This window comes from Cucumis sativus, chromosome 3, assembly GCF_000004075.3.
Source record: "Cucumis sativus cultivar 9930 chromosome 3, Cucumber_9930_V3, whole genome shotgun sequence".
Classification (NCBI taxonomy): domain Eukaryota; kingdom Viridiplantae; phylum Streptophyta; class Magnoliopsida; order Cucurbitales; family Cucurbitaceae; genus Cucumis; species Cucumis sativus.
Window position 1 is genome coordinate 35,628,787 of NC_026657.2, and position 15,099 is coordinate 35,643,885.

At 34.3% G+C, this 15,099-nt stretch overlaps 2 protein-coding genes across 3 annotated transcripts; both read left to right on the forward strand.

Annotated features, from left to right (window-relative positions):
* Positions 1-312: 312 nt before the first annotated feature.
* Positions 313-2,156, forward strand: LOC101211610 (nucleolin 1). The gene is made up of 2 exons (XM_004146800.3): positions 313-941; positions 1,390-2,156. Exons 1-2 carry the CDS (start codon positions 530-532, stop codon positions 1,863-1,865), a joined length of 888 nt encoding a protein of 295 aa, XP_004146848.1. The 5' UTR covers positions 313-529; the 3' UTR covers positions 1,866-2,156.
* A 3,052-nt stretch (positions 2,157-5,208) lies between these two features.
* LOC101203992 (glyoxylate/succinic semialdehyde reductase 2, chloroplastic) lies at positions 5,209-13,800 on the forward strand. 2 transcript variants are annotated; one of them, XM_011654043.2, is made up of 12 exons: positions 5,209-5,573; positions 7,099-7,168; positions 7,526-7,591; positions 8,360-8,435; positions 8,528-8,583; positions 11,958-12,042; positions 12,137-12,197; positions 12,428-12,480; positions 12,570-12,640; positions 12,740-12,812; positions 13,034-13,138; positions 13,230-13,688. In XM_011654043.2, the coding sequence occupies exons 1-12, from the start codon at positions 5,381-5,383 to the stop codon at positions 13,386-13,388; spliced, it is 1,068 nt and encodes a 355-aa protein (XP_011652345.1). In that variant the 5' UTR covers positions 5,209-5,380; the 3' UTR covers positions 13,389-13,688. The 2 variants fall into 2 exon arrangements, with proteins under 2 accessions (XP_011652345.1, XP_004146816.1); XM_004146768.3 differs by having other exon boundaries at positions 5,296-5,573; positions 7,096-7,168; positions 13,230-13,800.
* Positions 13,801-15,099: the final 1,299 nt, after the last annotated feature.

Below are 15,099 nucleotides of genomic sequence, written 5' to 3' on the forward strand. Positions count from 1 at the left end.
GAACTATTATTATATTAATTTAAATGAATTTGTGATAAAATTGATTTTATTTAATTTAAAGGAGCCAATTTTGTTAATTTTAATATTTCGTTATTTTAAAGAATGTGTCCAGCATTGTAGTTAAATTCGAAAAATAAAATAAAATAAAATTGTAAAAATATTTTAATTTTTTTTAGAACAGATAAAATAAATCATGGAAATAAGAAAAAAAAAAGATACACGGATTCTTTTACCTAAGAATTCAAGAAATTGTACATAAAAGAAAATACAAATCTAGAGATGAGCTTAATTAACTAACATTTGTACATTTCTAAAAACAAAAAAGTTATTCAAATTCAAATCTTCCCGTGAAAGTTTTACATTTTTAAAAGGAAAGTATGTAAAGTTATGAAACGACATGTCGTCAGGCGCTCGGTGGGCTACACGTCGTGTGGAACAGCTTGAAGACACCGGTCGGCTACGGCGGCGCCAAAAACAGAACGTTTCCGAAATTTTAGCTTTCAAATCCTTTAGAAGCGGCATTTAAGCGATGGAAATCACCGGCGAAGACGGTTCAAAGTTAGTTCTACGAGAGCCAGTGACAGTATTCGGAAGAGGCTCAGGATTTGCTTCCAAAGATCGAACAATATCTCGTCGTCACATTTTAATTGAAGCTAAAACCTCAGAGAACACTAATGGAGCTCCCATGGAGCCTAAAGTTTCCTTCGAGGTCATCGGTAGGAACCCTATCTGGGTTCGGAGCAGCAAAAATGGCGAAATCAGAACATTTAAAAGATCGGAAAAGGGCGAGATGGCGCCTGGTGAGTCGTTCTGCGTGGGTGGGCAAGAACCAATTTGGTTCGAATTAAACAAGATCGCTGAATTCGAAGAAGGGAAGCAAGTTTTTTCGCGTTCTTCTGATTCAGATGATATCGATGTTTCTGGCATTGATCCCGTCAAAGGTTTTTTCCCGAAAACCTATATAATTTTCCTTATTAACTTTGGAGAAAAGTAATCGAAATCGTCACTTTTCCAGGTTGTTACCAAATTACGCCTAGGATTTTGATATCGAAAAGTAAAATTAGGCGATACTACTAAGTAAACAAACGATATAACTGTTTTAGGAGTTTCAAATTGCGAGTCAATGATACTGATTGTTCTTACTTTGGTTTTCTTGTAATGGGACACGAATTTGAATCCTGACTAATGTTTGCTCTCGAAAATCTTTCTAGTTTTCCTTAGAGAATTTAGAGAAAAATAATTGGAATCATCACTTTTCCAGATTGTTGCATATCCTGCGTAGGATTTTAATAGAATTAGCAGATACTTTAGAGAACAAACGAAACATTGTTTTCGAAGTTCCAAATTTTGAATCAATGATACTGATTGTTCTTACTGTTCTCATGTCAGAATTTGGTTTTCTTGTCATGGGACACGAGTTTGAATGTTATGGCAATCGGGTGATTCGTGATGTGAAAAAATGGGACTGGTTTCTGGATGGGCCGAGTAAAGACAGTGATGATGACAATGAAGATTATGAGAGGAAAAAGAAGAGAGGAGTAATCGGAAAGAGAAAAAAAGGAACAAACAGTGACGATGAAGATTGGACAGATGAGAATGAAGATGCTGTTGAAATGATTACGAAAGTACAAAAGTCTCAAAGACCCAAATACTCCACAAGATCAAAAGATCGCAATAAGATTTCTAATGATCAAAGAAAGGCTGCTAAATCTAATAAGAACTATAATGGAGAAGTTGAAGAAGATGAAGATGATGAAACTTTAGGAGGCTTTATTGTAGATGATGAAGTAGATAATGTAGAACAGATGGACGAAGATGAAGAAGAAGAAGAATTTTTAGATGATGAGGAAGATGAGGAAGATTGATGAAGCTAATTGTTATTGGCTGCTCTAACTTAGGCTTGTTCTAGAGAGTTTTGTCTTTGTACATTATTTACCTTTAGTTTCATGTTTGTGAAATATACAAGGATCAGTTTTGTGTTGTATCTCAAATTGTAGTTTGATAATCATCTTCAGAGGCCTTCTTGTAAGTTGTAGTACTCTTTTGTCTCGTGTTGTTAAGAAATTATTCGAGGAGGCCATGCGAGAGAAACCGTGAAAGTATCTTAAATTTATACTCAATAGTTAAGTATTAGCATGCAGATTTTCTTCATCAGACTTCATATTCCCAAACTCCCATTTATCTGAATTCTTGTTGTTTGCCCCTAAACTTTGATTGTATTTCTTTTTAGCTTCCATTATGTGCATTAGTTCTGGGAAATGGAGGGAAGGTATGCATAATTCGGATGTTTTAGGACTATTCATTTTTTTGGCATCTACTCTTCCTTGACCCTAGTTTACCCACATGGATCACTGGGGCGTGTGCCATTTGGGAAAGAGGAATGATCCGGTGTTTTGTGGTAGGGGAATGGATCATAGTAAGGTTTGGTCTTTGATTAGATTTCATGTTTCCTTTTAGACTTTAATTTCGAAGACCTTTTGTAATTATTCCATTGGAGGCAATCTTCTCATTGGTCCCCTTTCCTTTAGTTGGGGGTGTTTTTGTGGGTCGGTTTTTTTAGGTTTTTTCATTAAAAATAAAGTTCACCAACATGAGTACAACTTACCAGTAATTGACATCTACTCTTCTCTTGATTGGTGATTATTGGTCATGGCTCATCCATTGTTTATTAACATGAGTTGGATGTCGGTAGTCGTATTAAATGTTGAAATCGCTAGCTCCCTAATTTGCCAATATGAGTATAAGTTAGCCGTAATTGATAGGCATGACAACTATTGTTCCTTGAGGTGGTTGAAAGTTCAAATTTTTATTCTTTCACGTTCATATTAATCGTCTGAGATTTAAACTTAGAAGTGGTGGCTTTAATTCCATGTTGAAGTTGGTATGTTAGTGTTTGTTAAAATGAAAGGCTATAAATTTGTATAGCCTTTTTTGCCCTACATATTTTCATATTTGAATTCATGTGACACAAAGAACTTTTAGGCTTTTGAGCAATTATTTAATGATTTGAATCATGAACATCCTCTTTTCTGACCATAGTTAGAAGCATCTTGAGTGGAGTCAGTAACTTCTATTTAGAGATTCTGCATAAGCATGACAAGCTTTTTTGACTGGTTTGAATCCATTATGTCACCAACTGTAGAGTGCTCCGTTGAAATAATTGCTATAACTTTTGTGTAAATAGGAAAGGTGGTGACTCAAGCACAGGTTAAAGACCTTTCCTAGGAAACACTCTTGAATTTGAAAACAAACAAATGATGATAATTCACATTCAGAAGTTGATCAATTATTTTACTACAACACTACCAAATAATAGCACCTGCATCTTTTAGGATCTTTTCATAGTTACATGTGAAATATGAGAAGGGTCTTTTTCAATTTTCGTCCCTCTTTCCATTTCCTTCTACTTTTTTTTTTTTTTTTAATGTTTTGACTTTGATTGAATTGTAAGTAACTTCATATTTGTATTAGGTCATTAAATTTTTCATAAACTTTCATTTGTACTTTTGTATGTCCTTCAACTTTACAATAGTGTTCTTGCGAGAAAAAAAATGGTAACATAATATAGATAAATAATTATCATTAAGACAATTTTAAAGTAGCAAAATATATTAAAATATTTATCAGTAAAATTTTAAATTTTAATATAAACTAATAAACTTTTATTAACGTCTATCAACACTTATAAAAGCATTAGAGTGTCTATCAATATTTATTAACAGTAAAATCTGAAAATTTTGTTATATGTTACAAATATTTTGTCAAATTTGTTATTTTTGACAATTTCTCTAATTATAAAGTTAAAATATTGATTTATTGAAATTAATTTTCATAAATATAACCAACCGTCAAAATATGTATGACCCGTGTAACAGAATGAAAAGTCGATTAAGCTAGCCATTCTTTTAAAAGATTTCTCATTCCTTTTGTCTTTTTTCTCCTCTTTAGCGATTTTCTCTCTCTTCATTGTGTTTCTTCTCTTCTTGTGTCATTTTTCTTTTATTTTTTCCAATCAAACTGTTGTTCAAGATCATGTACACAATTTTTTTTCAATTGGTTGATTGTTCAAGATCGTCCCCCAAATCTAAACGATTGTATAAAAAATAGCCAAATCTAACATCTTGTACCAAATTTTTTTGAAAAATGTGTACAAAAAAAATATTGAGATTTAGTTAGTCAAATTTAAACGATCAAATCTAAATACCAAATATAAAAAATTAATATATCAAATATAAACTATCGTATATCCAAATTTAAATGATTAAATCTAAAAGATCATGTACAGACAATTCTAAAGATTCATATGAAAAAATTGTCGTATAAAAAGATTAAAAATAGTAGTCCAATCTAAACGATCGTATATATTATGGACTAAATGTCAACTAATCACGCATTTTTTGTATTTTTCATTGCAGGTGTACGAGTTTTTTTTTCATCTTTGAAATTGTTCTAAATATTTTAGTTTTGTTATATTTTTGAATGACCCTATTTATTAATTTTAATAGATTTTTACTATTTTGTTTTTCCAATATATATTTTTAAAAGAACACCCACCCACATTTTATTGATCTTTTCATAAAATTAGGAATTGGACCGTTTTGTGAATGTTATAAATAATTTTGTAGTTATGAAAACAATGAAGAGATAAGAGAGACGAAGTTTTCTTTAGAAAAGTTACCTTATCCCAAACGAATCAAAGACGTGTAAGAAATAAACTCAAGTAAGGGAGTGTTGAAAAATGGGTGAAGCGATTTGGTCATCTAGCTCAAACACTAACCAAACTTGCTCATCTTCTAGGGGTTGCCTTTTACAAGCATGTAGCATGAGGTAATTGAGTCATTTTTTACTTAAAAATGTTAGCCTTTGACCTTGAAATTGAGGTCGAGAATAACCGATCCAACTTTACCTAAGTTTATTTGTAAAAAGATGGAGGAACCCCTATGGTTAGTCCTGCTGTTTGTCTGTCTATATATATATATAAGCTTTCATTTTTCTTAAAATCTTACTTTGACTCTTGTGTCGAAAGTTCATTTAATAGTATTTGGGATATGAATGGTCATTGGTGTGTTGTTATTGTTTTACGAGCAACTTTATCTCTAAAATTTTTGTTTTTGCAAAGATGGTGTAAGTTATTACCGACTCACTCGGGTGTAAGTCACTATTAGTAACGCACCGTTAATTAGTATGGGTGATATTCGTCGAGCCCAACGGATCATGTCATGGACATGGAACGGATAGCGGCTTCGTGCTCATGCTTCACCATTTTTATTTCTTTTATCTTTATCTTCTGATACGCTCCAAAAATTTCACCTAGAAGAGCGTGCTTCTTCTCAGCCATCGAATTAGCACACTATAGCACTGAGTTCTCTGTTCCCCTGAGATGACATTCTTGGTCAGAGCTCCCTATAGTCATCATCTCTCTTCAACTGCCATCGCAATGTCCTCGAGCTTTTGCCCTCACCTTCCACTCCATTTTGGAACCAGACCCATTTTCTACTTCCCCACCAAACCCTCCTTTTCTCTCTCTTTCAAGCCTTTCTCTGTTCAAGCAACCAATGCTTCTTCTGGTAAAGGTAATAGTATGCCCAATCTTCTTTTTATACTTTCTTTGTTTAGTACTTTTAGCACATTGGTTTCTTTTTGGTTCCGCATTAGTAGAATTCTCTGATTTTCTTATGAATCGACCTGTCTGGTTTCAATTACCAAAGAATGTTGATGTAGTTTTCTTTGAAGAGGCTAGGGATAGGAGACTATTGAACTAAAAATGGAGGTAGCTATGCAAGGTAGAAGAAATGTACTGCAATTCAATCTGAGATATTCACTATATAAAATTTGTTTAATTTCTAGTAAATTAACTTCTGACTATCTTTAAAGACATGTTTAAATTTTCATTGTGTATATAAGGTTGAAAAACTTAATTTGGTTCTAGTACTTCATTATGGTAACAATTTAGAGTTTGAAAAGAATTAGTTCATGGAATTGTAAATTTACTCCCTTTACTTTCTAAATTTGTAATGATCTATCTCAATCATTAGAAATATTGTTAAGATTTAATGGAGATTGCTTACACGTGATTCATATACTAATTAAGGACTAAATATGTTTATAAAACTGCATAATGAAAATTGAACTTCATTTTGATGAGATTTGTTACGGTAGGACTAATTTGTTCATAACTTAAAATTATAGTGAGTAAATTGTTGTTTGTACTCATGAATTGGCTATGAGTATATTTTCTGTTGCCTATTAGATAATCCTTGCATTACTTCTTAGTTCTTAAGTATAAATGTTTGATGGTATGAGGTTCCATCTCCAAATCAATTGACAATGAGAGGAGTAGTCCATCTATATTATATTGAGTGTGAGTCTCTTTGGTATTTTCAATGTGAGACTCTTAACATCTCCAACATGCCACCTCAAGATGGTGCCTCTTTGTGTTCACCTATCTTGGACTGAATACCCGTTTGGGTTTAATGAGCTCGGTACCATATTGAAAATAGACACAAAGAATACACAAATTTACGTGAAAACCAGAGTACCGGGAGAAAAACCATAATATTTTTCTTCTTATTATTTTATGATAACTTTTACAATAGGTATAATAATGAGAATAAATAGAATACACAAGGGAATAAAAAAGGGAAAAGATTTAGGAATTAGGGTAAGTATTTCCATAAATTTTCCATAAATACCCTAAGGGCCAATCCCATTAGTTCCAACAATAACTTCAAAATCAAATGTCTCCAGAGAAAGCTATACTCGAGTTGACGTTTTTTTTACTGGACACGAGCCTTGTGTTTCTTTAGGAATCTCACATGTAACTTCAGAATTGAGTAATTGGTTTAAAAAATGCTACAAAAATTCTTGATTTATAACATCAACGAAAAACATCTAATAAAGTAGCTACAGTTGAATTCATGGATAATGTCTAGACATCCTGTTAGCCTATTGTACAAGTGTATGGCTCTCACATGAAGTTCTTGTAATACCTCATACATTTTCTTAGTGAACTATTTGCTATTATCTAAACACATGCTTCTACTTCTTCCTCTTCCTTTTCTTTCTTTATTATTTATTTCTTTTATTTATCAACAGAAGAGCTGCGTGTTGGCTTCCTGGGTCTTGGAATCATGGGTACACCAATGGCACAAAACCTTATAAAATCTGGGTACTATGGTGTTACTTGATTTTGTTTTATTAATAGTGGTCATCTGTAGCAGTTAGAATTTGTATGATCCAAAATCAATACTGATTTTATTAATGAAAATTGGCTCAAAACTTTTTCCATGTATTTTCTGATAAAAATTCAAAATGTTACTACTGACCACTGAGTTTTAATTAACTTTGGTCTCATTGTAGTTTCAAGGAACTGGCAGGAAATATTGTATGTTTTGAGTTGGCTGTTTCTGTTGCTAATACCTGCTAACGGCTAACCTACTACTTGTTCTTACTTTTTATCAAACTAGTTACTTGAAGAAGCTAATATTTTTATATTATATGTGAATCCCTTACTGGTTTATGGCAGCTGTGATGTGACTGTTTGGAATAGGACCAAGAGCAAATGTGATCCTCTCATCAATTTGGGAGCAAAGTAAGTTTCTGGTGTCCTTGGTGTGAGGTTAATGATATTTTCTTCTGTTTCTGATATTTTTCTTATTGGAATTCATGAGTGAATGAGAGCCATTTGAAGTACACTTCAAAATTAGTTTTTTTCCCCTTGTACATCTCAATGAAAGAGGGCCAGATATTTCCTCAAAGCTACAGGGTGTCTGGCTTTCCCCTCCCACTCCCCCAGCTATAGGAGGTGATAAAGGTCTAGATGGTCAAGAACTTTTTCTCGACTCTACTCTTTGGTGGTTTGTATAGTAGATAAAATGTAATCTAAAAATCTAATCTTATGCATCTCTACTTACTGGTCTGTGATGTGTTAACAAGTTAGTGGAATGGTGAATCATCCCTTCATTTGGTGCCCTTTCATTATGGCTCCTTGGTGTAAATTTTTCTAACCCTTAACTTGACAAGGCCGATGTGTGTTGGAAGTAGAGACTAATTGTGGTCTTTTTGTGGAATTTTTGTGCCACTTCCACAAAAAGAAGGCAATATTTTTAGAGCTGAACGGTATTAAGGGCATCTTGTGGAAAGTTTAGCTAGAGGAATAAGAGGCTTTCGATATCAAGAAAAAAAGGAGACGGGATAGAATATTTTGGACAACTTTGTTTTTGTTTATTGTCCAGTTGTCCTTGGAGCGTCTTATGCAAGTCTCAATTTTGGTTTGCTTTTCATTCTTTAAATGAAAATATAGTATATAAAAACAAATTGGAAATTTCCCAGTAATATTCAAATACATTGGGTTATACAGATATCAGTCTTCTCCTCAGGAAGTAGCAGCATCCTGTGATGTCACATTTGCAATGCTTGCTGATCCGAACAGTGCAGTGAGTATGTTACCTCTTTTGTATCTAAATTGGGATGGTGTCTCAATTTTAACCAGCTTCTATTTGTGTTCTTTTCGTTTTTTTTTTCTCAGCTGGAAGTTGCGTGTGGGGAAAATGGAGCTGCAAGTGGAATGTCTCCAGGAAAAGGGTATTGCTTTTTCTCGTTTATAGTCTGACCTTTAGGATATTTTTTTCTTGCAACTACTCTAAACCATGAAGTTGTTTTATTCTTCATTGATCCTCAAAGCTCGTGTTGTAGATGAAAAACATAATTTTCTTCAAGGCAAAGGAAAGAGCATTAATGGGTCGTACATGATACAAAAAAGCAGAAAATCTCACATCAAAAGGGTCTTCAGTGAAAACAAACTAGAAATTGAAAAAAAAAAATAGAAGCTCAAGTTGTCGAGGACTCGAGATTAAGAATCAAAGGGTAGTTACAAAAATCCTTAGAATCGATAGACAGAGAAAGACATAAAACCTAATCATAGACTACACGTCCCAGTTTCCTCAATGGCTCTCAGCTTCTCTAAAAAATTCTCTCATTTTCTCTCTGTTATAGCATATATGTAGAAGCTTATTAGTCTTTTGTTCTTTATTGTAATTTACTAGTTTTTAGTTAGGGTTTCCATGTATACCTATATATATTGAACTCTATTGTACATAATGATGTAAGGAGTTCTCTCATACTTTACTCTTAACTTTCACATGGTATTGGAGCTCTAGGTATTTCCTAGGGCAATGATGAAGGTTTTGTGAGTAATTTGGAGATTTGTGAACCTTAGGGTTTTAGGCTTAGGGCATCTCTTTTTTTGTGGAGAGTTGGGTCTCCTACTTTTGTTTGGAGTATTTCCTTTGTAGTTTAGACCCGTTGCCGTTGTCATCAGCTCATCGAAATTCCACCGTCGTCAGCCAGTGTTGTTTTCTTTCTCTTTTTTTCCATCACTGCCCAACTCAGAAGAAAGCCCCTTGCCGATCTGTAGGAATCCAAAATTTGGCCGAAAAATAGTTTGTGCGTGAGTCACATGTGCAGCCAGAAACTGCTGCCTTCCGTCACACGTGCTGGTGTTTCTGATCAGACATATAGGGTTGACTATTTTGATGCATTCTCTCTTGTTGCTAAGCTCCCACTTATGTCAGGTTATTCAATTCTGTGGCAACATCTCAAGATTGGCCTTTATACCAGCTTGACATTAAAAATGACTCTCCACTGTGATCTTCAGGAGGAAGTTTATAAGGAGCAACCACCTGGGTTTGTTGCTCAAGGGGTGTGACTGATTAAGTATGTCACTTTCGTAAATCCTTGTATGAATTGAAATAGGGTCCATGCGCATGGTTTGGAAAATTTAGTCAAGAACTTGAGCAGTTTGGAATGAAGAAAAGCAAATCGGATCACTCAATTTTCTACCAAAGATCTACACGGGCAACTATTCTACTTGTTGTATATGTTGATGATATTGTTATAATCGTCAGTGATACATCAGATATATTGTCTCTTAAGTCTTTCCTCCAAAGTCAATTTCATACAAAAGAATTGGGAGTGCTAACATATATTTTGGGTACTGAAGCAATGAGAGACAAGAAGGGTATTTTTATGTCATCGAGAAAATATGTGCTTGATTTGTCACGTGAGACAGGAAAATTGGGAGCCAAGCCATGCGATACTCTAATGATGCCTAGTCTACAACCTTATAAAGATGGAGAACCATTTAAGGATCATGTGAGATATAGAAGACTGGTTGGGAAGTTGATTTACCTTACAGTAACACGTCCAGACATAGCTTATTCGGTAAGCATGGGGAGTCAGTTTATGACTTCACTCACAATGGAACATTGGGATGCAATACAACAAATTCTATGTTACCTTAAGGTTGCACCTGGATGTGTGATCCTATATGAAGATCATGGTCATATGAATATTGAAGGATAAAAAAGACAGAAGATCGACTTTTGGGTATTGTGGTTTTGTTGGAGGCAATTTGATTTCGTCGAAGAGTAAGAAGCAAAACGTAGTTTCACGATCAATTGCTCAGTCAGAATATAGAGCGATGACACAATCAATGTGAAATAATGTGGTTAGATCAACTATTAATTGAGTTGGGGTTTAACACTAAGTTATGGTGTGACAATCAAGCTGCCCTTCATGTTGCATATGACCTAGTATTTCATGACCGTATTAAAATATTGAAATTGATTGTCATTTTGTTCGGGAAAGAATACAACAAGGTTTGGTGTCTACTGGATATGCGAAGAAAATTGGAGAACAATTTGGAGAAATCTTTATAAAAGCTTTGATGGAGTTCGAATAGAGTGCCTATGTAACAAGTTGGACATGATTAATATATATGCTTCAGCTTGAGTGGGAGTGTGATAGTATATGTGTAGAAGCTTATTAGTCTTTTGTCCTTTATTGTAATTTACTAGTTTTAGTTGAGGTTTTCATGTATTCCTATATATATTGAACCTTGTATAGAATGAAGTAAGGAGTTTTCTCATATTTTGCTCTAACTTTCACCCTGTCAAGCGAAATGATCGTTAAATAGCCAACAAGCCACTCACTAAAGGGTCCCTCCTTTGTCCCAGTCAGGCAGGTGATCCTTCCTTCATCATGATGTAAGACTCTTTGTTAGGATTATGTGGGGATAATTAGTATGTTTAGTAGGAAGAGCATTTTAGTAATTAGATATTAAGTTGGTTAGGTTATTTTGCTATAAGTAGAAGGAGAGGGGCTAGGGAATGGTATGAAGAGTTTTGTAGTAAATTCCTTGAGTGGGAATTTGGGGAGGGTCTGACCCTCTTGAAAGGCTAGGGGTTATTTGTTCTTGCGATATTAATTCATAGGTTACATTTCAATATTTTTTCATATATTTCCATATTTGATTGTTCTTGTGACATATTTCCATTTTTTATTGTTCTTGAGTTGTTGTGTGTTCTTGAGTATTTCTTGTTAAGTTAGTGTTGGTGATATATAATTAAACTTGCCTTCAACCACTAGCTTAAGGATGAATTGGTGGTTCAATATGGTATCAGAGTAGGTGGTCCAGGAAGGTCCTGTGTTCAAGCCCCTGCATTGTCGTTTCCTCCCCAATTAAAATCAATTTCCACTTGTTGGGCCTTTCAAATATTTCCAACCCAAAAGTGAGGTAAAATTGATTCCACTTGTTGGGCCTTTCAAATATTTCAAGCCCACAAGTGAGGGGGAGTGTTGGTGATATATAATTAAATTTGCCTTCAACCACTAGCTAAAGCTTTTGGATGAATTGATGGTTTAATAGTTGGGATCCTAACAGATGAGTGACATAATCATTACAACTCACACACATGCCAAAAGTCTTGGAAAGACTACTAAATTGAGTTACCAAAACAAACAAAAGAAGTAAAAGATCATAATCCAGTTTTCACTTCCAAACATCATTAACTGTTCTGAATAAAATTTTCTTCCTTGTGTGTGATTGTTTGGATGTATATACTATCATCATTTAATTTAGGTTTCATTCATATAGCTTCATCTGTCGTCTATGGCAGATATGTGGATGTTTCAACGGTTGATGATACTACTTCCAAGTTGATCAGTGCACGTATAAAAGATACTGGGGCTTTGTTTTTGGAGGTTGGGCAATTCAATATTGATTGTAAGATAGCAATTATAACGTATATAAAGGCTGTTAGAGAAATTTAACCCAGCTCTTGGAATTTCTCCCTAGGCTCCTGTTTCGGGTTCCAAAAAGCCAGCAGAAGATGGACAGCTGATATTTCTTACTGCAGGTCAGAACTTTGCTCATATTCTTTAGTGTTACCTAGTCGGTTGAAATATAAACTGAGATGATAGAGTTGTTAATATTGAGTTGTTTAAATAATAGGATCATTCTCTTAAATTTCTTATATGTTTTCATTTTGTTTCCTGTATCATAAGGTATTTCTTTATCCCTCAGAGCTAGTGTTTATGATCCTATTATAGGAGGATTACAATTTTGATGTAGTAGCTGCATATTCAGGTGACAAATCTCTCTACGAAACTGTTGCTCCTTTTCTGGACATCATGGGGAAGGTATTGTTATAAGTTTTTTTTTTCTTCACCATTTATGTATGTCTCAAGCATAACACTATGAACTTAAACATTTGTATATATACTGTCAGTCGAGATTTTATCTTGGTGATGTCGGAAATGGAGCTGCCATGAAACTAGTAGTCAACATGATCATGGGAAGGTTTGCTCCAAATTTGACCATCAGTCTTTTTTGTACCAAACTTTTAACTAATATGGCGGTTCTTGACAATTACTCCCGTTCTTGTTTTCCAAATTGTAGCATGATGGCGGCTTTTTCTGAAGGACTGCTTCTCAGTGAGAAAGTAGGACTCGACCCAAATGACGTTGTGGAGGTATGTTAGCAAAGCACATACATTACCTTGCATTCCATGTCCAAAACTATTCAAACTCTCAGAACTTTACTACAATGATTCTGTTCCTTTCACTTTGAGTTTTGGTCTTATCACAGGCGAGAAAGGTCACTAACTGCGTTTTCTTTCACTTTCTGTTCCTTTCACTAACTGCGTTTGTCAAGTGAGTGGTCGAGAATAATCCCAATACATTTGAATTACAGGTAGTTTCTCAGGGGGCGATTAGTGCACCAATGTACAAACTCAAAGGACCAGCAATGATCAAATCCCAGTATCCCACCGCCTTCCCCTTGAAACATCAGCAGAAGGTTATTAATAATCTTGTTCTTGTTTAATAATATGTTGAAACCTCATTATAAATAGAAGTTTTTCTCTAAAGAGTGAGGGGTTCTGTGGCAGGATTTAAGGCTTGCTCTAGGTTTGGCAGAATCTGTATCTCAATCCACTCCTATTGCTGCTGCTGCTAATGAACTGTACAAGGTAGCCAAATCTCGTGGACTCAGTGATCAAGATTTTTCAGCTGTCATTGAAGCTTTAAAAGTCAAGTTGCAGAATTGATTGCAAAATCTACTAGTTCAACCTCTTCTTTCTTCTTCTTTTCTTTCCCCAATTGTATTTGTATTTGTATTTTCTTTTTCTTTTGCCTAGTGATTTGAGAAATGACCTTTGGCTCATAATATTTTATTTGTTCATTGTCACCATTATATATGAAGAAAATCTAGCCCCATTAACTTGAGTGGAAGGGAAATAAAATGTAATGAGAATGTAATAGTGAAAAAAATGACTACTGTCACTGAGTTGAGATAGGATGTTTGGAGTTCGCTTGTATTTGTAGTTCAAATATTTGTGTTTGGAGTATAGAGTTGTCCCAATCTTATGGTATTTGACATTGGGGGTTCCTGGTTTTGCAAATGTTGGTAGGAGTGACTATACTCTAAATACTACCGATAATGTTTTTGCTTTAGGTCCACTTAATTCTGATTATGTTTGTTCTCCATCAAATTCTGCCTCCTTGGTTTTAAATATTGATGAGAATGTATCTGATTCCTTTGGTGATAATGTTGTTCTTACTTAACTAGTTAAGTGTCTTGAATTTACCGTTGCCTTCTAACCTACTACTAATCTCTCTAAAAGTTCAAGTGACAAACAACCATGTCCTACTAAAAAATCTCCCACGGTGAACTCCAATGAGACTTCATCTACTCACCTACTCTTCTTGAAGTGTCTTCAAATCAGCACTAGAGTAGAGCATAAAAAACATTCTTCAAATATGTCCTTTGTACCTATTGATGACATCTTTCCATCGTAAAGAGAATGTGACAAAATATAAATATGTTGTCGAGGATTGCATGGTTTATGAACATAGTCTTGTTTGGCTATCATGGACCTTATTCATCAAGTCGATCTCTTTAAGACTCCTTTTTAAGTTGGTCCATTTTATCTTCTTATTTGAGAGCTCATTGTCAACCTTCTTGTTTCTTTAAATGATCCTAGTACTAGTAGTGATGAGTATGGAAAAGTGCATGCTCGTGGTGTTTGTTTCACCCTATCCTCATATATCATAAAAAAAATTATTGGTTGTGAAGTTTCTAATGCCTCATCTATTATCCTATCACTTAAAGAAGTTTTAGTATCTGATTTGACCAGTGGGATTGTTTCTTCTTGGCCTAAGTCTGGTGCGTCTTCTACTTCGGCACATCTATTTTACTTAATTGGAAGTGACAATTATGTTGACGTTGGACATAAGATTAATAAGCTCCTATAGTTACATATATATTATTGTACTCCCCTCAAGCTAGAGCATATATGTAGGAATTCAGATCCCCGACATTCTCCACATTCTGTCAACATTATCCTTACTTTTTAGAATGTTGTATCCTCACTCACATGCATCTTAGAAAAATTTCCAAGAAGTCACCTAACATAGGATTGCTCCAAGCTAAGCTTATTTAACTTTAAATTTTCTATGATCGAGCTATCAAAAAGGAAGGTGCACCTTATTGGTATATGTAATAACTTTTAATTCTTTCGAAGTTTTTATTAACTTCATGATCCCTCTCATTCAGATGTGGTACTTTCAAGTTTTTATTAACCTTTTCATATCTTCAAGACCCCTCTCATTCAGATGCGGTACTGGTTCATTCATGTCTCTCCTCTAAACTCAAAGAGTTACATTTGAATTTTGGCAAAATAAATGCAGTTTCATGCTTGAGAGATCGTAATTAGTCTAATCCTAATTTATGTAATTTAGGGTTATACATGTTAATTT